We start from the raw sequence: 24,680 nt of genomic DNA on the forward strand, positions 1-24,680 counted from the left end.
TACAGCATTCATCCATTCACATACAGTGCATTCGGAAAGTGCTCAGATCCCTTTACTTTTTCCTAATTTTGTTATGTTACAGCCTTATTCTAAAATGTATTATTTTTCCTCATCAATCTACACACAATACCCCATAATGACAAAGGAAAAATAGTTTTTTAGAAATGTTTGCTAATTTATTCAAAATAAAAAAACAGAAATACCTTATTTACATAAGTATTCAGACTCTTTGCTGTGAGGCTCGAAATTGAGCTCAGGTGCATCCTGTTTTCTTTGATCACCCTTGAGATGTTTCTACAACTTGATTGGAGTCCACCTGTGTTAAATTCAATTGATTAAACATGATTTGGAAAGACACACACCTGTCTATATAAGGTCCCACAGTTGACAGTGCATGTCAGAGCAAAACCAAGCCATGAGGTCGAAAGGAATTGTGTCGAGGCACAGATCTGGGGAAGGGTAGCAAAACATTTCTGCGGGGGAGAATGGCCTTGGTCAGGGAGGTGACCAAGAACCCGATGGTCACTCTGACAGAGCTCCAGAGATCCTCTGTGGAGATGGGAGAACCTTCCAGAAGGACAACCATCTCTGCAGCACTCCACCAATCAGGCCTTTATGGTAGAGTGGCCAGACGGAAGCCACTCCTCGGTAAAAGGCACATGACAGCCCAGTTGGAGTTTGCCAAAAGGCACCTAAAGGACTCTCAGGCCATGGGAAACAAGATTCTCTGGTCTGATGAAACCAAAATTGTACTCTTTGGCCTGAATGCCAAGCGTCACGTCTGGAAGAAACCTGGCACCATCCAGGTGCGGGGATGTTTTTCAGCAGCAGGGACTGGGAGACTAGTCAGGATCGAGGGAAAGATGAACAGAGCAAAGTACAGAGAGAACCTTGATGAAAACCTGCTCCAGAGCGCTCAGGACCACAGATTGGGGCCAAGGTTCACCTTCCATCAGAACAACGACCCTAAGCACACAGCCAAGACAACGCAGGAATGGCTTCGGGACAAGTCTCTAAATGTCCTTGAGTGGCGCAGCCAGAGCCCGGACTTGAACCCGATCGAACATCTCTGGAGTGACCTGAAAATAGCTGTGCAGCCACACTCCCCATCAATACCTGACAGAGCTTGAGAGGATCTGCAGAGAAGAATGGGAGAAACTCCCCAAATACAGGTGTGCCAAGCTTGTGGCGTCATACCCAAGAAGACTCAAGGCTGTAATCGCTGCCAAAGGTGCTTCAACAAAGTACTGAGTAAAGGGTCTGAATACTTATGTAAATGTGATATTTCACATTTTTTTCAGTATTGTGTGTAGATTGATGAGGTAAATAAAACCATTTAATCAATTTTAGAATAAGGCTGTAACGTAACAAAATTTGAAAAAAGTCAAGGGGTCTGAATACTTTCCGAAGGCACTGTTAATGCCACACATATTATCAATAACTGAGAATTCAGAATGATCTCTATATCTATGTCTCTTTCTCCCAGAGTGGAATGAGGTCTCTCTCTTTCGTTTCTCCTCTCCCGTGAGCTGGATCAGAGCTGTATATTGTGTTTCTGTTTTCCTTTCCACTGAGTGGATTTCTCTCCTTGGTAAAATTCACCATCTAAAGCTCTTGTATCCACAATACAACACCTGGAAAAAGAAACTCTCCATTAATCTCCGCTGCCCTAAGAATCTGATGTGTTTCAAGCGCTAGCTCCTGTCTACCAAACCACATGTGAGAGCTGGGCCAGCAGCATAGCGCACTGTGGCAGGCTAGCAGGAGCGCACAGCTCTTTGTTTTACAATAACTCTGTGGGTTAGATTCAGGTCATTGTGGCCTTTCTTGACTGAGCGCTTTGTTTAATATGCCACCGTTAAATATCTAATAATAGAATACACTGGAAGTGATGGCCTCATATTTATCGGCAGAGCGGGAGGCGATGGTTCTGCAGAAAGATTTTAATTCCAGATATGTTTTATCTTCCTGGTGAAGGGCTGATGAATTAATAAACATGCCGTGCCTTAGATTAGATCAATGGCAATGTTTACGCAACAGCATTTAATCATACCGTATCGCACTGATTACTGGTACCGCCGAGACTATATGCTGCGTACTTAAGCTACCCAAACCTTTACTCACTTTGTGTGTGTGTGTGTGTGTGTGCGTGTTTGACACAGACCAAACAACAAAGTTAACATCAATTCCAGGTAACCTTTAAGCTTCTTTAATGAAGTTAATTGGTCCGTCTCTAGTGATAGATGATTTTGAGGCAACAATTGCTCTCCTAATTCACCCACATTAATCCATGATTTCCTATTTTGTCAAACCCTTAAGCCCGATCCATAGTATTCCCATCTGATTGCTACTTCCCTGTTGGCAGAGGCTTAGGTGAGCAATAGCTTTCAATTACCTCTTAATCCAAATCAAATCAAATTTTATTTGTCACATGCGCCGAATACAACAGGTGTAGACCTTACAGTGAAATGCTTACTTACGAGCCCCTAACCGACAACGCAGTTTCAAAAATACGGATAAGAATAAGAAATAAAAGTAACAAGTAATTAAAGAGCAGCAGTAAAATAACAATAGCGAGACTATATACAGGGGGGTACCGGTACAGAGTCAATGTGCAGGGGCACCGGTTAGTTGAGGTAATATGTACATGAAGGTAGAGTTATTAAAGTGACTATGCATAGATGATAACAACAGAGACTAGCAGCGGTGTAAAAGAGGGGGAGAGGAGAGGGGGGCAATGCAAATAGTCTGGGTAGCCATTTGATTAGATGTTCAGGAGTCTTATGGCTTGGGAGTAGAAGCTGTTTAGAAGCCTCTTGGACCTAGACTTGGCGCTCCGGTACCGTTTGCCGTGCGGTAGCAGAGAGAACAGTCTATGACTAGGGTGGCTGGAGTCTTTGACAATTTTTAGGGCCTTCCTCCGACACCGCCTGGTATAGAGGTCCTGGATGGCCGGAAGCTTGGCCCCGGTTGTTGTCGGTGATCAGGCCTACCACCGTTGTGTCATCGGCAAATTTAATGATGGTGTTGGAGTCATGCCTGACCGTGCAGTCATGAGTGAACAGGGAGTACAGGAGGGGGCTGAGCACACACCCCTGAGGGGCCAATGTGTTGAGGATCAGCGTGGCGGATGTGTTGTTACCTACCCTTACCACCTGGGGGCGGGCCGTCAGGAAGTCCAGGGTCCAGTTGCAGAGGGAGGTGTTTAGTCCCAGGGTCCTTACCTTATTGATGAGCTTTGAGGGCACTATGGTGTTTAACGCTGAGCTGTAGTCTATGAATAGCATTCTCACATAGGTGTTAATTTTGTCCAGGTGAGAAAGGGCAGTGTGGAGTGCAATAGAGACTGCATCATCTGTGGATCTGTTGGGGCGGTATGCAAATTGGAGTGGGTCTAGGGTTTCTGGGATAACGGGATAATGAGCCGTGTAGCTGGCTACTAGGAGTGCCGCCTCTGGGTGAGCGTTTTCTTATTTGCTTATGGCGGAATACAGCTCATTCAATGCTGTCTTAGTGCCAGCCTCTGACTGTGGTGGTATGTAAACAGCTACGAAAAATACAGATGAAAACTCTCTAGGTAGATAGTGTGGTCTACAGCTTATCAAGAGATAGTCTACCTCAGGCGAGCAATAGCTCGAGACTTCCTTAGATATCGTGTACTCCTTCCGTGGCCTCCAACTGCTCTTAAACACTAGTAAAACCAAATGCATGCTTTTCAACCGTTCGCTGCCCGCACCCGCCCGCCCGACTAGCATCACTACCCTGGACAGTTCTGACCTCGAATATGTGGACAACTACAAATACCTAGGTGTCTGGCTAGACTGTAAACTCTCCTTCCAGACTCATATTAAACATCTCCAATCCAAAATCAAATCTAGAATCGGCTTTCTATTTCGCAACAAAGCCTCCTTCACTCATGCTGCCAAACTTACCCTAGTAAAAATGACTATCCTACCGATCCTCGACTTCGGCGATGTGTCATCTACAAAATAGCTTCCAATACTCTACTCAGCAAACTGGATGCAGTCTATCACAGTGCCATCTGTTTTGTTGCCAAAGCCCCTTATACCACCCACTACTGCGACCTGTATGCTCTAGTCGGCTGGCCCTCGCTACATATTCGTCGCCAGATCCACTGGCTCCAGGTCATCTATAAGTCTATGCTAGGTAAAGCTCCGCCTTATCTCAGCTCACTGGTCACGATAACAACACCCACCTGTAGCACGCGCTCCAGCAGGTATATCTCACTGGTCATCCCCAAAGCCAACACCTCCTTTGGCCGCCTTTTCTTCCAGTTCTCTGCTGCCAGTGATTGGAACGAATTGCAAAAATCGCTGAATCTGGAGACTTATATTTCCCTCACTAACTTTAAACATCAGCTATCTGAGCAGCTAACCGATCGCTGCAGCTGTACATAGTCCATCTGTAAATAGCCCACCCAATCTACATACCTCATCACCATAATGTTTTTATTTACTTTTCTGCTCTTTTGCACACCAGTATCTCTACTTGCACATCATCATCTGCTCATTTATCACTCCAGTGTTAATCTGCTAAATTGTAATTACTTCGCTACTATGGCCTATTTATTGCCTACGCCTCACGCCATTTGCACACACTGTATATAGACTTTTTCTATTGTGTTATTGACTGTACGCTTGTTTATTCCATGTGTAACTCTGTGTTGACATTTGTGTCACACTGCTTTGCTTTATCTTGGCCAGGTCGCAGTTGTAAATGAGAACTTGTTCTCAACTAGCTTACCTGGTTAAAAAAAGGTGAAAATATATATATATATATTTTAAACAGCTGTTATTTACAAAAATACATAGCCCGCCGCCCCTTGTCTTACCAGACGCCGCTGTTCTGTCCTGCCGGTGCAGCGTATAACCAGCCAGCTGTATGTTGATAGTGTCGTCGTTCATCCACGACTCCAAGAAGCATAAGATGTTACAGTTTTTAATGTCCCGTTGGTAGTTTAATCTTTCGCGTAGGTCATCTATTTTATTGTCCAAAGATTGCACGTTTGCTAGCTGAATGGAAGGAAGTGGGGGTTTATTCGATCGCCTACGAATTCGCAGAAGGCAGCCCGCCCTCTGGCCCCGTTTTCTCCACCTCCTCATCACGCAAATCACAGGGATCTGGGCCTGTTCCCGAGAAAGCAGTGTATCGTTTGCGTCAGTCTCGTCAGACTCGTTAAAGGAAAAAAAGGATTCTGCCAGTCCGTGGTGAGTAATCGCAGTCCTGATGTCCAGAAGTTATTTTCGGTCATAAGAGACGGTAGTGACAACATTATGTACAAAATAAGTAAAAAAAATAAGTTACAAACAAGGCAAATTTACAAACAAAAAAACAATCGGTTGGGGGCACGTAAAACGTCTGCCTTCTTCTCCGGCACCATTTTACTGCTCTGAATTTAGATGCTACTCACAAATGCAATCCAGGCCACACTGCTTCTTCAGTCCACATCAAACCAGAGAGACAATCATTAGTATAGACAATCATTATCACACAATACTGCTAATCGTTTGTACTAGATTCATGACAGAAAATATGACAATTCAGAGTGGTTTCAGTCCAGCCAAGAGACCATGACTCAGTAGTACAGTATAGTTGGCCCATCTCTTCAACAGATCCTGATACCATGGAATTGAACTTCATACAGTCATGGAATGACTCCTTGAGAGGTATGAGTGGCAGAAGAGCAGCTGGTCCATCACAGGGACTCATGGTTAAGGATTCAATCTGTGACATCATCTCATGTCGTTAATTAACTGTTGGAGATAGACGGCAGACGCACCACTATACTAGTGCCACCTCATCCACTTAAAATACATTCAGAGTGAACCATAGTACATGTCCAAATGATGACGTGTCCTCATGGTCAATTATGAGGGAATGAATGACGAAGAGTTAAATCTGCTCAAGAGAGCGTCTGCTCTCTCTCTCTCTCTCTCTCTACTACAACTGCAGTCAGTGCCCCTTATTTATATTAGCTGAAAACCAACTTCAACTGTACATTCCAGCTAGGTGAGCATAGACTTGGCGAAGGGGGAGCCACATATTTCAAAGCTTACAACAAAAAGTCAACTATCGATGTCCAGTCAACATGCAGGCAGAACTCTTGGCATAATACAGAACATTTTTGCAACAAAGGTAACGATGCCGTATTTATATGGCTGAGCTCAGAGGTCCCTGCTAGTATACGTTTCAATAAGGTTTTACTGTAATACAAGCACAATGTGAAACCAATTACCAACCAGCCCAGGGTCAGTCGGCACTACAAACAGCGTCTCCTGGCCTCTCAGGTTTTATACCGTATGTCGCTCAGAAACAATTATTTATTTTCTGTTCTCCCATTCAGGGGGATTTTCACCACGCATTTAATAAATAATAAATGTGTTTACGACTGGTCTTGCGAACTGAGGTAATATTTGCCCTGAGAAATGCTCGATCCATCAACTAATCCTCCATCGTCTTCGAGCCTTTCTCCGTTCGGAGCTGAGCAGCGGTCCGATGATGAATGAACATCTGAGTAATTTCACGGTTGAATTAAGAGCTTAAAGCAACAGCAGAGGAAAGTACATCGGCACACATTCCACCTGTTGCCTAATGAGACAATGCTGGGCCCTAGCTGTTATTGTGTTTTTATTTTCACATCTGAGATATAGCTTTTGGCAATTGTGTAGAAAGCTCTTTTTGTAAGATGCCAAGAAGTAAACAAATGCTTAGAACAGAACATTACCATATCCACTGAAGTATTACTGCTGTAACCCTGTCTTCAGATCTCTGGCGTGAACACTATCCTATACATTAGTTACAATGACAGTTTTTAGACATACATTTGTTTGGTAACATAGCCATTCACCAGGTGGATGATATGAGGGGAACATCAATGTACTCATGATGACATTTCATTAATCAGTCCTCTTATCATTAGTGTGATAACGGTGTGTGGGTCCACTTAACTGACCCGACCCAGGATCCCAATTATCCCAGTGATCAAGTGATCATCTCCGCTCACTTCATAGGCCAATCCGCTCCAGATGGGTGTAAGCTCCCATCCGTGGACCAATAATCCTCACCAAATCACCATGGAATTCTCATGAAAGCAAGGCATGCAGGGAGAAGAAGGTGCAGCATGCCACGGAACCCAGATTGAAACAATATGGTTCTCCACTGCAGGTGTCGGAGAACCCAGACGTGCCAAACAACCTTTTTCCCTCAGACCTCTCCTCCTCCTCCTCATCTCCTCCTCCCTCGTTTCACCAAACGAAAAAAGTATTTTTTCCAGATTTCTATCAGGTAAAGCTGTGGGTTTGTTTTCACATGAAAACCCTGTGAAGAATTACACTCGCATTGAACCACCTTACAAATCGGTAACCGGAACGCTACCCAATCAAGATCTTTGATGTGGGGCCAGTGAGATTTGATTGCAAGTTTATGAGGCTTGTACTCTGGAAATACCTATCCCATAAATAAAAGGATATCACTATTGGACTCTTCAATCTAAATTTCAGGAAGTCAGTTCTTGGTTGAAGTGTTTCAAGTCTCATGTGATGGGAGTAATCGATCATTTGAATCAACCTGCTCTTGAGAAGGTAATCTGACATTTAAGGGGTTACATGAGAACATCTGACTTGGGGTGTATATCAATAGTGCAATCGTGGCTTCATTTCCTTGTTTCCTCTCCTTCATCTGCATTGATCTGGAAGATATGGATCTGGATGCATTAGGAACTTGCTTTTTTATGCCAGTGCAGGATAGAGGAAAGGAGACAAGGAGAGGAAACCACTTAAGACTTAAGACTATCAAGGGGCACTCTAAAAGTCCTCTGACTGAGTCACGTCTTCCATACTGAGTAGTGGAGGAGGAAGATTTCTGTGTTATTTCATTGCAGTGAAAGATGCCCTATGAGCTACAATGGGAGGGTATAGGCATCTGTTGCCAAACTTGTGTGAACGATGCCATCCTGTGGACTCTTTCAACACCTTAAAAGACTTGGTATGACATGGCAAGAGATCTAGCCCTCTTTTCAACTCTATATCACGATATAAACAAGATACAAGATACAACAAGTCAATTCAAAGTATTTTTTATGTTAAACCCGGCAGAGATTCTTTGAAATTAATAATGCTGCATATTGACCTTTAAACAACATATTAAAAGTCTACATTAAAGTTTCCCCCTTTACAATCATAACACTGATTAAATCACGTTTTTGCAGGCTGTGCTTGTCTACTTTAACCGACTAGGGTGGTCATATGTGATGCTGCGTTTAGGAGTTACAAGGTTATAACGGCTGCCAGAATCACACGTGAGAAGCATTCATTCACCCCGAGAGAGAAGAGGAGAGTTCTCATGATTAGATGCCGACTAAGAACATGACCGTCTGGCTAGAGGCCAAGTTTGAGACACTGCTGGGTTTTTGTTAACACACACACAGATGGATGTGCGCACACACACACACACACACACACACACACACACACACACACACACACACACACACACACACACACACACACACACACACACACACACACACACACACACAGAGCGTGAGTGCTGTGCGTGTCCCAGTGGTGCTTGCTGAGGGAGGTGTGTATTGCGTGTTTCCGCAGCTTGCTGCTGTTAAAGAGGTGTGAGGGCGGCTGCGGACTGCAATAAAATCCTAGACGGTCACTGTAACCGTCTTCTTGTTGGGATCTAACTCCTGTAAAACTGGACTCACATTTAACTTCTTAACTGTATTTTCCCTGCAGACATTTACAAAGTGTTCATTTACAATGAGCCTTAGAAACCAGACATTGGGATTATCGTATCACCATTACATAGTTGCGTAAATTAAAAAGGCGACTATGACCAAATCAGCCTTATCTTTACTTTATATTTGGACTCTGTCGTCAAGTCTTTGGCAAGAGCACCGGGAGACATGGTCAAGATCCTGAGGCATTTTACTGTTGGTTTTTTTCTCCACTCTCTCGCCCTCTCTATCTGTCTGTCTCAGGACTGATTTGAAAGAAGAAGGGAGAGAGAGAGAGGAGGAAATAAATGAATGGCTAAAAGTTGAGGAGATTCCAGTTTATGTTTGTCTGTCTCTTCCATGACTTTTAACCACACATGACATCATGGAAAAGAAGTGAGGAGAGGAGAGCAGTGGGCTTGAGGAGGAGTGAAGTGGGAAGAGGCTGTATTTCTCTCAGCGTCGTTCCTTCGTTTCGCAGGGAGTCCAGGGGGATACATCATTCTAAAAATACACGTTTATATCACTGGATTCCTCAAATACCTTCATCTTCAGACCCTTGTGATGCCAGTGACATTTAAGCTGGTTTGATTAGGGCTGTGAAGTTGAAAAGCAGAGCGTACAGATATTTCAACGCAGATTAATCATCAGGTGGCTTTAATAAAATGTTCAAACAATCTTGTTTTATCTGGCGCGGGAAGGAACTTGGCAGGGACTCACCGTACATACTTACCTATTTATCTGGTATGTATGTTGGTAGAAAATATAAGTGATTTATTTTAAAAGAGGCCTGTATGTAACTTTAAGTTAAAAAAGAAAATAACCCAAATTATTTTTGGTCATAGATTTACGAAAATCTAGATATAATTTGTTATATTGTGTGATTGATTCAGCGAATCCAGTCAATCTGCTGATCACTATCGTTAGTATCATCGGGAGCGGCAGGTAGCCTAGTGGTTAGAGCGTTGGACTTCGATCGAATGCCCGAGCTGACAAGGTAAAAATCTGTCGTTCTGCCCCTGAGCAAGGCAGTTAACCCACGGTTCCTAGGCCGTCATTGAAAATAAGAATTTGTTCTTAACACACTTGCCTAGTTAAATAAAGGTAAAAAAATCTATCTTTACATGATCTGTGTAGTAATATTATTCGTATCTCAGAGCCATTTGCATTGCTAGTTGTAGCCTAATGTTAGCTAGCTAACATTGAACCTGGTTGGTTAGCTACTTGCAGATTCATGCAGGGTAGTTACGTTATGAGTTGGGATTATGGTTAATTGTTTAGCTAGCTAGCTACATGTCTAAACAAAATACTCCACTATGCCCGTTTCAATAGAATGTTCATGATGTCACTGAGACAACTGTCGATAGACGTTGCTGGTAAATTTACTCTGGCTATCTACTCCGATTTCAGAGCACTCTCTTCCGAGAGTGCCAGAGCACAGAATAAATTACGAATTTACAAACGCTCAACACCCGTTGAATATGGCGGTGTCAGTAAACATTGTCAAAAAAGCGTAATTAAATAGTTGCCAGCAGCACAGTTGCAATCACCAACACTCTGGATAACATAAAAACAGCCTAACCAGCTCTGCTAGGGCGAGTAAAATGGTCAGAATGAGCTGTTCTCTCATTTGTGTCAGGAAGTAGCTAGCAAGCTAGCCAATGTTAGCCAGCTAGCTTGGGTGCTTGACTGCTGTTGTTAGGTCAGAACGCTCGGATCAACCCTACTCCTCGGCCAGAGCATCCAGTGTGCGTTTATGAACTGACAATGTGCCAACACTCTGAGTTTACAATCACCCAGAGCATGTTCTAGCACTCCAGATTAAATTTACGAACACACCCATAGTATAAACCAGCCTATAGTCTTGAAATCTTTGGTTATTTAGTACATGGCCTCACATGTGAATCCTTAAGGAGATGGTTGGGGCTAAAGCTTAAGAGTGTGTGAACGATGGGTGTAGAGAAAGAAGAGCTCTCCAGTAGGTGGTCAAAAGCATTCAAGGGCCATTTTCTCAAAAGCTGAGGTAACAAGTTTATTAACTTTCAAAGCAGAATTACTTTCCCATTGTTCCAAAACTGTAGTGTATGATATACCATTTTCTAGCTGTGAGTCTCTACTTGTATGCAATGTAAAAAAGAACATTTCAAATGTTGCTACATAAGAGCGAATCGAGCCGGTCGGTCACAAATGTTAGTCCTGTTTACATTTTCATTTAATTAGAATTATAACTAATATTATTGAAACTCACCATTCTTGCCCCCAATGGTTGAGGGATGCTTCCTGGTTGTGTGGTTACTGGGGTCCTTCCTGTCCCAGGCGTCCTCATCGTCCTCTTTAGTCTTTAGGTGTCCAGGACTTTGCCCGTTCTCCTTACTGTGGACAGACAGCTCAGTAGTTTTCACTGCATTCATGTCGCACATTGCAACGCTGTGTTCCCCTCTGGATGACTCCTTTACTGGGGGTCCCCCTGTCAGAGAAAGAGAGGACACATCCTGTCACGACTCCATAGGTTGATGTCATAATAACACAGAGGTCACCATGCTGGATATTGTTGCTGCCTCAGCGTCTGTCAACTCCAGGTTAAAAACAACAACTGGTCAATTCATATCCAACTGACGTCACAAGACGAGAAATATACCCCATAGATAAACGTCACACAACGAGAAATCTATGCCTTCACATTTTGAACGACGCTGTGGTTCTAAACCCTGTGGTTCTAAACCATTATGTTAGTGTGTGCCGTTCCAACAGCCCTACAGCGTTTAGTATTGTCTTTGGTTTAGAGAGCATCTGAGCCTGCTGAGACTGGAGACAGCACAGCGACCAGCACGCTGCATGCGTCTGTTTGTTTACAGAGCTTAAGCCCACGGACATGTCCTGCTTCTCTCGCCATCCACCCTCCACCGCCACAGCAGCCAACTTCTTAATTTACAGAATTTACAAAGAGCAGACCTTCTTCCCCCTCTGTGCAAATATTAAACACACCACACTCTCCAGATTCAGGAGCTTTGAGAGCCCCCACAACGTGTCGAGGTGAAAAACGAGGCCCCTCACTCTCGTCCGTAGACTAGCCAAGTCTTCTGTGCTGTTCTGTCTGGGCCCCGTACATCATCATCCACTGAGAGGCCTCACAGGCCACCACAAACATACATCAGTGTTTTCTTTAATAAGCTCTGTTTGGAGAACCACTCTGATGCTTAGAAGACAATCATTCCCTCATATGTGATGCCTCATAAAAATAGCAGAGGTATCAAAAAGCTAGGCTACGTCAGCTGGTCTGCCCGGTTAGAGTGTTCAGTAAGTAAAGGCCAAGATTGGAGGGTGAAAACTATGAAAAATCTTTTGAATAATGAAATAATCAGTTCAAAAGAAAACAATAGTGTAAATGTATAATGAAAACATATTTGAAAGGAATTAAACAAGTGTAATGCTTGGTTCTGCTTCTCTGCCAATAACACTTTACAAGTTCAACTAATGGTCCCAACTAAATCCTTTCCACACTTGTTAACAATACTGCACTATGATTCAAATAAACTTTTACGCCACAGCCATTCACCAAGACTTGACCAAACAGCCCTGTGAGGGAGAGGAGAGCCCATCGGAAACACACTTATCTGTGTGGTAAGACAGTATCTCGTCCCACAGATACGTGTAGCGTTCGTTGAGCAGACAAAGAGGGGGCTTGTGCGCGGTACATAAACACGAGCTAGGGGGAAACAATAACAAAGCCCAGCATTTACCTCAGAAATAAGACAACACTTACAGTAAATTATCCTCCATAAAACAGCAGAACAGAGAAAAAATGCCTTCATGCACTCCTCCTTTAATGAGGTCTTAACTGATGGGCCGGAGGTTGAAAGCCCACCCATCGCCATTGACCGAGGAAGCCCACCCTGCCCATTTTATATAACAGTGACAGCCTAATAAAGGCTGGGATGGCTGGGACTGGTGTCCTGTGTGGCCTACATGGCTCAGCTATAGGATGAGAACTACAAAAAAAAATTGTAAAAAATGTTATTCCCTCAGTCAATACGTTTTAGGTGGTAGGGGAGAGGGGTGGGTAAATTGAGCCATTTTTACATCCAGCATCACTCATCAAGGGAAATATAGTATTCTTTCTAACAAAGATATCTACATATATTTCAGGATGTTGTGTATCCCTGAAAATAATCTGAATTAATGTAAACATTACAGTTTTGAAAATAAAGTGGTCTCTTGGCTTCAGGACAGGGTAAATTAAGCCGCCTACAAATTTCTGTACTGGATGAAATATTACCACTACCTTTTTAAAACCATGTCTATCATTATTTTCCAAACACAATTCAACACAATCGCCTTTTTTGTGTTGAAATCTAATCATTCAAATCATGAGAGAAATCAATTCAAGAACTATGTGAGACGCTGGGCTGAAGGGAATTGTAGTTTTCACTAAGCAAATATTCAAACTAGTACAGCCCAGCACATGATAATTACCTACTGTGACAATAATCCATTGAGCCATTTTTTCCGGCTCAGACAGAGACTTTTTACGCCTGCTATGTTAGGTTAGATGCACACAGACTGCAAGAGAGAGGAATGTACACAACACAACGATGAGAGAAAGGGACAGAGACAGTTCGTGAAAGTATGCCTTATCTTCTTTGAAGAACTAGTAAAATGATTTTGTCAGACAGCTCTGCAGCTAGCTTAGCTAAATAGATGACTAAAGACAACAGTATGGGGAGTACAGAGATCATGTTGTCTGGCTGTTTGGCTGCTACTGCCTGAGCAGAGATGAGATGATGACTTTAAGGAATGAAAAGTAATAAAGGCATCTAATAAAAACGAAGTAATATTTAACTAAAATATTGTATTATTTAATAGTCATTTCCTATTTTTGTATTTGTGTCTACCCAATGTGCACCTGACAGAGAGAATATAATATTTTCAATGTTTTGGCAATTCAATGTTCACTATTTTTGGCTTTGGAATTTCCATAAAGAAATATACCAAATATTTGATATGTCATTATTTCATAATGCATTTAATATATACAATTTTGTATCTACACAGAAATCGAAAACCATGATTATTGTTTTTACAATCACACCGAAGCCGAACAAGAAAAGCACTAATCGCTCCGCACTAGTAGCAATTGAAAGGGAACAGTTAGGAGATAATGGGAAAATGATAAGACCAAAGGTGGGTACACAACAGTTCACCTAACACAAGACTGAATCCAAACATTACACTAACCATGTTTCCATCCACCGTTTTTTTAATGCTAGTAAAGTCATACCATATAAAAAACATTTTTTTGACAGCTGTGATGGAAACAGGAAGTTTCAGTACAGTTTAATAAATGCTGATAGATACAATTAATTATGCGAGAAATGGCAGTGGACATTTTGATATAATAACCATCATATTGAGGTAAACGTGGAGTCACACAATGACATGGTGTGTGGTCCTCCCACTATGACTCGGGAAACCATGCAGTTTATTAGGCTACTGTTGAAATAAATGATGATTAACTTCACACCGTGGTGAAAACGCACTGTGATCTTGATGCTCCTTTCCAATAAATATCAAGGGTCTGATTCTGGTGACATGATGATCGATGCTTGACTGCCATTTGACAAATTCAAATATGATCTTATCCATACTAATCTCATTATGTAGACTAGCCTACACGCACTGTATCTGTGAGCTGTTGATAGAGCACACAGTGCCAGGACCAGAGTAGGCACATTTACAATTGAACGTAACAATTTTTGTGACTAAATTATTGGTAGAGTTGAAAATGCAATGGAAACATATTGAACTTTAGATTTTTATTCGGTACATGAAAACTTAAGCGAAAAAGTACATTTTGTGTGCATTACATCATCACTCAATGATTGTAATCTGTTTGGTGGAAACACACCACTGGTGGGAAAATGATCATATTTTCTTTATGCAGATTTTTGAATAATCGCATGAAAATCTGATGCTAATTGGATGGAAACCAACTACTGTTGTTTTTTTGTGCATTTTACATTTACTGTATTTTTTTTCTGGATACATTCAATATCATGATAAAAAATATTCATGGGAAATGTGCGGTAGGTGCAACATAAGACAAAAAAATGACAAGGGTTTGAGTGAGAGGACTGACTGGTGTCTCCAAGTGGACACACACCTCTCCAAAGCGTGAACAGTTCCTAAGTCCTTTCAATCAAAGAAGTGTCTTCAACTATAAAAGTACTTTATTTTGTTTTCCTAGCTGTGCCGTTTAGGAACTACACCAAGCACACTTGTAGTTGTTTCATTTGAAACACAACCCTGCAATCACATATTTACTGTTGTTGTTTACATAATCAAAAAACGGTCCATTATAAATCGCAATCTGGAGGGCATGATTTGAAAGCTTGTTCTATTGCCAATATGACTAGCTAAACTATATAATACAATCTAACAGTGTTAGGCTTTCACAAGGCAATTCAGAGAAACAGAGTTATGAGTACATTTAGGTGTGTGTGCGGCAAATTGTTCTTCACAATAAACAAACATAGGCTCATTCTGTTCAGAACAACCCAGGGTATGACAATATGTCATCTTATAACTGGACATCAAACATAGTGATCATAAACATTGACACTGTATATGACATTCGTTTTTATGATTTGGAAATGTGAAGTACACATTTGTTTGGCTTGCTTGTACGACATCAAATCGGTATTTACTATAATCCTCAACGTCTCATCTTTCAAAATACATAGAGTCCTCTTAAATTACAGCATTTCCCTAAAAAAACTGCCCAATTACCGGGAGGGATGGGGGCAACTTCTTGTCATGCGTGGTGCTCAAGTTCAGAACGCCTGTCAGTCAGAACCCTTACGTCGCTGTGAAGCGCAGAGCCAGAGCTCTGACATCATGTATAGCATGTTACTGTACAGCCACTACGTTCCAATTTATTAGTGCCCAAATCTGCACTTTGTAACCTGTATACAGGTACAAGTGTAAAGGGTTAACACCTAACAAACTTTTAAAATACTTTTAACATAGGCCAGGCCCCGTTGTTACCTCATATCCCAGCGATAATGCCTTGCATTATGCCTGGAAAGATAACACTTCAATTTGCTGAACTTGCAATTGGCTCAAACATTGGCTCAACTTACTCCATGGTCATTGGCTCAATTTACCCCAAGATAAAACATTTAGACTATATTAGCCCACCCATCTACAAGGATGCACTTTCATGCTAAGTTTAGGACCTCAAATTGAAGATTATATATAGAACAATTTTAAAATTATCTACCTTGGTTTAGATACAAGTATCATGAATCCTGGTGACAATTCATGATTTTTTAATATATTTTTTTTACCTAATGTCACACCCTGGCCTTTGTTATATTGATTTTCTTTATTAGTTTAGTTAGGTCAGGGTGTGACATGGGGGATGTTTGTGTGTTTTGTCTAGTTTAGGGTGTGTGTATTGTTTAGGGGGTTTTGTAGAATGTATGGGGTTGTGTTCAGTGTAGGTGTTTAGGAAAGTCTATGGTTGCCTGGTTTGGTTCTCAATCAGAGACAGCTGTTTATTGTTGTCTCTGATTGGGAGCCATATTTAAGGCAGCCATAGGTTTTAGGTGTTTGTGGGTAATTGTCTATGTCTATGTTGCATGTGTGCACTTAGTTTGGTTTAGCGTCACGTTTTTCTTCATTAAAAGAAGATGTCTTTTTTCCACGCTGCGCCTTGGTCCACTCATTCGTCTTATAACGATCGTGACACCTAACTTGCTTACCACTTTCTCCAAATTATACATTTTGTGTATGGTAACCTAGAAGCAAGAGTGGCTCTGCTTACCCCTTTGGCTCAGCTTACCCCACTCTCCTACAGTCAATGTGGTGAAACATTGGAAAAGCTCTGCAGTAGTTCTAGAACTAGAATGAGTTCTAATTCTATGTTCTGAGCTCAACTCTAGATATGTGCCCAGGCAATAGGTCCAGGGTAAGGTGGGAGTGAAGTGCACGATGTGGCTAAGTGGCTCAAGCCACCCAACTCTGACGCTGTAAAAAACCGAGACCTCCTCATCAAAATACTTTTATTTTATTGTCTGATGTTATCTGGACGCTTAGAGTGACCGGAGACCTGAGTTACAGACCAATCAGAGGTAAGAAACAAGTCTGAAATGTAGACTTCCATCTAGGTGTAAAGAGGGCCTCCTATTTTTCCCCTTCAGTATGGGGGACGACCTGTGTGTTATCTTCCTTTCTCATGACTAACAGAGAGTCGGGAAGAATAAGTCACTGTCTTGTCATTAGACATGGTGCAGTTTCTCCCTCTTCTCCTGACCTTATCAATTCCCTTAGTTTGGGGGTAGACCCCTGGATGTGTTCTCGTCCACTCTCTCTAATGAAAAACAGATCGAGGAGTAATGCGAGTAAGTCTCCTGTCATTTGGTATCTGTGTCATCTGTGCCCCGTTTCACGTTTCAGTGACTGTAATGGCTATTTCAGAAATATATTATCCCGTAAAGCATTAGTGACACTGTTTGTTTGTGCGGTCAAAGTAGATGGTATTGTCATTAGGTATCTGTGTCATCTGACACGTTTCACTTTCCCATTTTCAGTGCCTGCAATTTTTCTTTAAAGATCAGCTTTAATATTGCAGATAGATTGAGGCTTCCATCAATGTAATTGTCTGCATCTTTTTCAATACCGCATATCTTTTTTGGTAAATATACAGCTTTGGAAAAAAATTGAGACCACTGCAAAATTATACGTTTCTCTGGTTTAACTAGCTATAGGTATGTGTTTAGGTAAAATTAACATTTTTGTTTTATTCTATAAACTACTGACAACATTTCTCCCAAATTCCCCCAAATATTGTCATTTAGAGCATTTATTTGTAGAAAATGACAACTGATCAATTTAACAAAAGATGCAGTGTTGTCAGACCTCGAATAATGCAAAGAAAGGAAGAGTTCAGAAATCAATATTTTGTGGAATAACGCTGATTTTCAATCACAGCTTTCATGCATCTTGGCATGCTCTCCACCAGTTTTTCATATTGATGTTGGGTGACTTTATGCCACTCCTGGTGCAAAAATTTAAGGAGCTCGGCTTTGTTTGATGGCTTGTGAACATCCATCTTCCTCTTGATCACATTCCAGAGGTTTTCAATGGGGTTCCGGACAAGTTATCTTGTTTTTAGTCCTACCCTTCAGTACCACTCAACCCCTCCCATCTATCTCTGAACACCATCCAGTTTTGTTTTCTATTTACCATATATTTTTAAACTGTGCTGTGATGTTTCACAAAAGTTCTGAACCTTTCTATTCTCATACTTTCTACAGATTCTAAATTAAATAATTTTTTTTGCTCAGAGTATTATTATATTATTGATCGATTGACTATGATTTTTTAAATCACCCAACAGTGCTATTTGCAGAGTTAGATTGCAACATTTAGCTGAAGTTATCAGCCATTCCTGAACCTGTGATGAAAAACAAGCTACATATGGACAGTACCAAAACAAATGATCTAATGATTCTGATAATAAATTCTGTCTCTTCACAGCAAAATCTGCAGAGATGGTATCGTTGTATCCCCCATATTCAGTACATTCAGAAAGTATTCAGATCCCTTGACTTTTTCCAAATTTTGTTGTGTTACAGCCTAATTCTAAAATGGATTCAATTACATTTTTTCATCATCAATCTACACAAAATATCCCAAAATGACAAAGCGAAAACAGGTTATCAGATATTTTTGCAAATGTATTAAAAATAAAAAAACAGAAATACCTTATTTACATAAGTAGTCAGACCCCTTGCCATGACACTCATTGAGCTGAGGTGCATCCTGTTTCCATTGATCACCCTTGAGATGTTTCTACAACTTGATTGGAGTCCACTTGCGGTAAATTCAATTGATTGGACATGATTTGGAAAGGCACACACCTGTCTATATAAGGTCCTACAGTTGACAGTGCATGTCAGAGCCAAGCCATGAGGTTGAAGGAAAGATCTGGGGAAGGGTAGCAAAAAATGTCTGCAGCATTGAAGATCCCCAAGAACACAGTGGCCTCCATCATTCTTAAATGGAAGAAGTTTGGAAACACCAAGACTCTTCCTAGAGCTGGCCGCCCGGCCAAACTGAGCAATCGGGGGAGAAGGGCCTTGGTCAGGGAGGTGACCAAGAACCCAATGGTCACTCTGACAGAGCTCCAGAGTTCCTCTGTGGAGATGGGAGAACCTTCCAGAAGGACAACCATCTCTGCAGCACTCCACCAATCAGGCCTTTATGGTAGAGTGGCCAGACAGAAGCCACTCCTCAGTAAAAGACACATGACAGCCCAGTTGGAATTTGCCAAAAAGGCACCGAACGACTCTCAGACCATGAGAAATAAGAATCTCTGGTCTAATGAAACCAAGATTGAACTCTTTGGCCTGAATGCCAAGCATCACGTCTGGAGGAAACCTGGCACCATCCCTACGGTGAAGCATGTTGGTAGCAGCACCATGAGTTTGGCATGTTTTTCAGCTGCAGGGACTGGGAGACTAGTCAGCATCGAGGAAAAGATGAACAGAGCAAAGTACAGAGAGATCCTTGATGAAAACCTCCAGAGCGCTCCGGACCTCAGACTGGGGCAAAGGTTCACCTTCCAACATGACAACGACCCTAAGCACACGGCAAAGACAATGTAGTAGTGTCTCTTATTGACCTTGAGTGGCCCAGCCAGAGCCCGGACTTGAACCCAATCGAACATCTCTGGAGAGACCTGTAAATAGCTGTGCAGCAACTCTCCCCATCCAACCTGACAGACGTTGAGATGATCTCTAGAGAAGAATGGGAGAAACTCCCCAGATACAGGTGTGCCAAGCTTGTAGCGTCATACCCAAGAAGACTGTGCTGTAATCACTGCCAATGGTGCTTCAACAAAGTACTGAGTAAAGGTTCTGAATACTTACAGTTGAAGACAGAAGATTACATACCCCTTAGCCAAATAGATTTAAACTCTGTTTTTCACAATTCCTGACATTTAATCCTAGTAAAAATTCCCTGTTTTAGGATTTAGGATCACCACTTTATTTTAAGAATGTGAAATGTCAGAATAATAGTAGAGAATGATTTATTTCAGATTTAATTTCTTTCATCACATTCCCAGTGGGTCAGAAGTTTACATACACTCAATTAGTATTTGGTAGCATTGCCTTTAAATGATTTAACTTGGGTCAAATGTTTTGAGTAGCCTTCCACAAGCTTCCCGCAATAAGTTGGGTGAATTTTGGCCCATTACGCCTGACAGAGCTGGTGTAACTGAGTCAGGTTTGTAGGCCTCCTTGCTCGCACACGCTTTTTCAGTTCTGCCCACAAATTTTCGCTAGGATTGAGGTCAGGGCTTTGTGATGGCCACTCTAATACCTTGACTTTGTTGTCCTAAAGCCATTTTGCCACAACTTTGGAAGTATGCTTGGGATCATTGTCCATGTGGAAGACCCATTTGCGACCAAGCTTTAACTTCCTGACTGATGTCTTGAGATGTTGCTTCAAAATATCCACATAATTTCCCTCCCTCATGATGTTATGTATTTTGTGAAGTGCACCAGTCCCTCCTGCAGCAAAGCACCCCCACAACATGATGCTGCCACCCCCGTGTTTCACGGTTGGGATGGTGTTCTTCGGCTTGCAAGCCTCCCCCTTTTTCCTCCAAACATAACGATGGTCAATATGGCCAAACAGTTCTATTTTTTTTTCATCAGACCAGAGGACATTTCTCCAAAAAGTATGATCTTTGCACCATGTGCAGTTGCAAACTGTAGTCTGGCTTTTTATGGCGGTTTTGGAGCAGTGGCTTCTTCCGGTTATGTCGATATAGGAGTCGTTTTACTGTGGATATAGATGTTTTAGTACCTGTTTCCTCCAGCATCTTCACAAGGTCCTTTGCTGTTGTTCTGGGATTGATTTGCACTTTTCGCACCAAGGTACGTTCATCTCTAGGAGACAGAACGCATCTCTTCCTGAGCGGTAGGATGGCTGCGTGGTCTCATGGTGTTTATACTTTCGTACAGATGACGTGGTACCTTCAGGCATTTGGAAATTGCACCCAAGGACGAACCAGACATGTGGTGGTCTAAAAACAAATTATGATGTCTTGGCTGATTTCTTTTGATTTTCGTATGAAGTCAAGCAAAGAGGCACTGAGTTTGAAGGTAGGCTTTGAAATACATCTACAGGTACACCTCCAATTGACTCAAATTATGTCAATTAGCCTATCAGAAGCTTCTAAAGCCATGAAATAATTTTCTGGAATTTTACAAGATGTTTAAAGACACAGTCAACTTAGTGTATGTCAATTTCTGACCCACTGGAATTGTGATACAGTGGATTATAAGTGAAAGACAGTGAAATAATCTGTTTGTAAACAATTGTTAAAAAAATGACTTGTGCCATGCATACAGTGAATGTCATAACTGACTTGCCAAAACTATAGTTTGTTAACAAGAAATTTGTGGAGTGGTTGAAAAACAAGTTTTAATGACTCCAATTTAAGTGTATGTAAACTGCTGATTTCAACTGTATATACCAAATCTGAAGTCAATCTGACTGATCCTGTGGCGCACTGCACTAGCCTCTAATAGTCCCCGCGATATGCAACTTTTCAGGGAAGTCAGGAACCAATATACACATTCAGTTAGGAAAGCAAAGGCTCCTCTCAGCTGCCCACTGCACTGAGGCTAGGAAACACTGTCACCACCGATAAATCCACTTCTCTACGGCTGGCCACGCTTTCCACCTGGCTACCCCAACCCCAGCCAACAGCTCTGCAACCCCTGCAGCAACTGGCCCTCAGCCACGCTCAAGGTTCTCAAAGATATCATACCCACCATCAATAAAAAACAGTACTGTGCAGCCGTCTTCATTAACCTGGCCAAGGCTTTCAACTCTGTCAATCACCTAATTCTTATCGGCAGACTCAACAGCCTTGGTTTCTCTAATGACTGCCTCACCTGGTTCACTAACTACAGTACTTCTCAGACAGAGTTCAGTGTGTCAAATTGGAAGGCCTGTTGTCCGGACCTCTGGCAGTCTCTATGAGGGTGCCACAAGGTTCAATTCTCGGGCCGACTCTTTTCTCTGTATATATCAATGATGTCGCTCTTGCTGCGGGTGATTCTCTGATCCACCTCTACGCAGACGACACCATTCTGTATACATCTGGCCCTTCTTTGGACACTGTGTCCACACCTCCAGACGAGCTTCAATGCCCTACAACACTCCTTCCATGGCCTCCAACTGCTCTTAAACACTAGTAAAACTAAATGCATGCTCTTCAACCGATCGCTGCCCACCCGCCTTGAATCACTACTCTGGACGGATCTGACTTATAATATGTGGACAGCTATAAATACCTAGGTGTCTGGTTAGACTGTAAACTCTCCTTCCAGACTCATTAAGCATTTCCGATCCAAAATTAAATCTAGAATCTGCTTCCTATTTCGCAACAAAGCCACCTACACTCATGCTGCCAAATATACCCTCGTAAAACTGTCTATCCTGCCGATCCTTGACTTCAGCGATGTCATTTACAAAATAGCCTCCAACACTCTACTCAGCAAATTGGATACAGTCTATCACAGTGCCATCGTTTAGTCACCAAAGCCCCATATACTACCCACCACTGCGACCTGTATGCTCTCATTGGCTGGTCCTCGCTACATATTCATCGCCAAACCCACTGTCTCCAGGTCATCTATAAGTCTTTGCTAGGTAAAGCTCAGCCTTCTCAGCTCACTGGTCACCATAGCAACACCCACCCGTAGAACGCACTCCAGCAGGTATATTTCACTGGTCATCCCCAAAGCCAACACCCCGTTTGGCCGCCTTTCACTTCCAGTTCTCTGGTGCAAATGACTGGAACGCATTGCAAAAATCACTGAAGTTGGAGACTTATATCTCCCTCACTAACTTCAAGCATCGGCTGTCAGAGCAGCTTACCGATCGCTGCAGCTGTACACAGCCCATCTGTAAATAGCGCATCCAACCAACTACCTCATCCCCATATTTGTTTTTTTCTGCTCTTTTGCACACCAGGATTTCTACTTGCACATCCTCATCTGCACATCTATCACTCCAGTGTTAATTACTAAATTGTAATTACTTCGCCACTATGGCCTATTTATTGCCTTACCTCCTTACTTCAGTTGCACACGCTGTATAAAGATTTCCTATTGTGTTATTGACTGTACATTTGTTTATCCTATATGTAACTCTGTGTTGTTGTTTTTGTCGCACTGCTTTGCTTTATCTTGGCCAGGTCGCAGTTGTAATTGAGAACTTGTTCTCAACTGGCCTACCTGGTTAAATAAAGATGAAAGAAATATACACTGCTCAAAAAAATAAAGGGAACACTAAAATAACACATCCTAGATCTGAATGAATGAAACATTCTTATTAAATACTTTTTTCTTTACATAGTTGAATGTGCTGACTACAAAATCACACAAATGATCAATGGAAATCAAATTTATCAACCCATGGAGGTCTGGATTTGGAGTCACACTCAAAATTAAAGTGGAAAACCACACTACAGGCTGATCCAACTTTGATGTAATGTCCTTAAAACAAGTCAAAATGAGGCTCAGTAGTCTGTGTGGCCTCCACGTGCCTGTATGACCTCCCTACAACGCCTGGGCATGCTCCTGATGAGGTGGTGGATGGTCTCCTGAGGGATCTCCTCCCAGACCTGGACTAAAGCATCCGCCAACTCCTGGACAGTCTGTGGTGCAACGTGGCGTTGGTGGATGGAGCGAGACATGTTGTCCCAGATGTGCTCAATTGGATTCAGGTCTGGGAAACGGGCGGGCCAGACCATAGCATCAATGCCTTCCTCTTGCAGGAACTGCTGACACACTCCAGCCACATGAGGTCTAGCATTGTCTTGCATTAGAAAGAACCCAGGGCCAACCGCACCAGAATATGGTCTCACAAGGGGTCTGAGGATCTCATCTCGGTACCTAATGGCAGTCAGGCTACCTCTGGCGAGCACATGGAGGGCTGTGCGGCCCCCCAAAGAAATGCCACCCCACACCATGACTGACCCACCGCCAAACCGGTCATGCTGGAGGATGTTGCAGGCAGCAGAACGTTCTCCACGGCGTCTCCAGACTCTGTCACGTCTGTCACATGTGCTCAGTGTGAACCTGCTTTCATCTGTGAAGAGCACAGGGCGCCAGTGGCGAATTTGCCAATCTTGGTGTTCTCTGGCAAATGCCAAACATCCTGCACGGTGTTGGGCTGTAAGCACAACCCCCACCTGTGGACGTCGGGCCCTCATACCACCCTCATGGAGTCTGTTTCTGACCGTTTGAGCAGACACATGCACATTTGTGGCCTGCTGGAGGTCATTTTGCAGGGCTCTGGCAGTGCTCCTCCTGCTCCTCCTTGCACAAAGGCGGAGGTAGCGGTCCTGCTGCTGGGTTGTTGCCCTCCTACGGCCTCCTCCACGTCTCCTGATGTACTGGCCTGTCTCCTGGTAGCGCCTCCATGCTCTGGACACTACGCTGACAGACACAGCAAACCTTCTTGCCACAGCTCGCATTGATGTGCCATCCTGGATGAGCTGCACTACCTGAGCCACTTGTGTGGGTTGTAGACTCCGTCTCATGCTACCACTAGAGTGAAAGCACCGCCAGCATTCAAAAGTGACCAAAACATCAGCCAGGAAGCATAGGAACTGAGAAGTGGTCTGTGGTCACCTCCTGCAGAACCACTCCTTTATTGGGGGTGTCTTGCTAATTGCCTATAATTTCCACCTGTTGTCTATTCCATTTGCACAACAGCATGTGAAATGTATTGTCAATCAGTGTTGCTTCCTAAGTGGACAGTTTGATTTCACAGAAGTGTGATTGACTTGGAGTTACATTGTGTTGTTTAAGTGTTCCCTTTATTTTTTTGAGCAGTGTATATT

The 24,680-nt window shown here is 42.6% G+C and overlaps 1 protein-coding gene across 1 annotated transcript in view; it reads right to left on the reverse strand.

The window, feature by feature from the left end:
* Positions 1-11,157, reverse strand: part of myocd (myocardin) — a 52,829-nt gene extending 41,672 nt beyond the window's left edge. Inside the window, exon 1 of the mRNA XM_038974929.1 lies at positions 10,995-11,157. Coding sequence (XP_038830857.1) covers positions 10,995-11,157 — 163 coding nt within the window. The remainder of the gene's footprint in view (positions 1-10,994) is intronic.
* Positions 11,158-24,680: the final 13,523 nt, after the last annotated feature.

This window comes from Salvelinus namaycush, chromosome 35 (genome assembly GCF_016432855.1).
Source record: "Salvelinus namaycush isolate Seneca chromosome 35, SaNama_1.0, whole genome shotgun sequence".
Taxonomy (NCBI): Eukaryota; Metazoa; Chordata; class Actinopteri; order Salmoniformes; family Salmonidae; genus Salvelinus; species Salvelinus namaycush.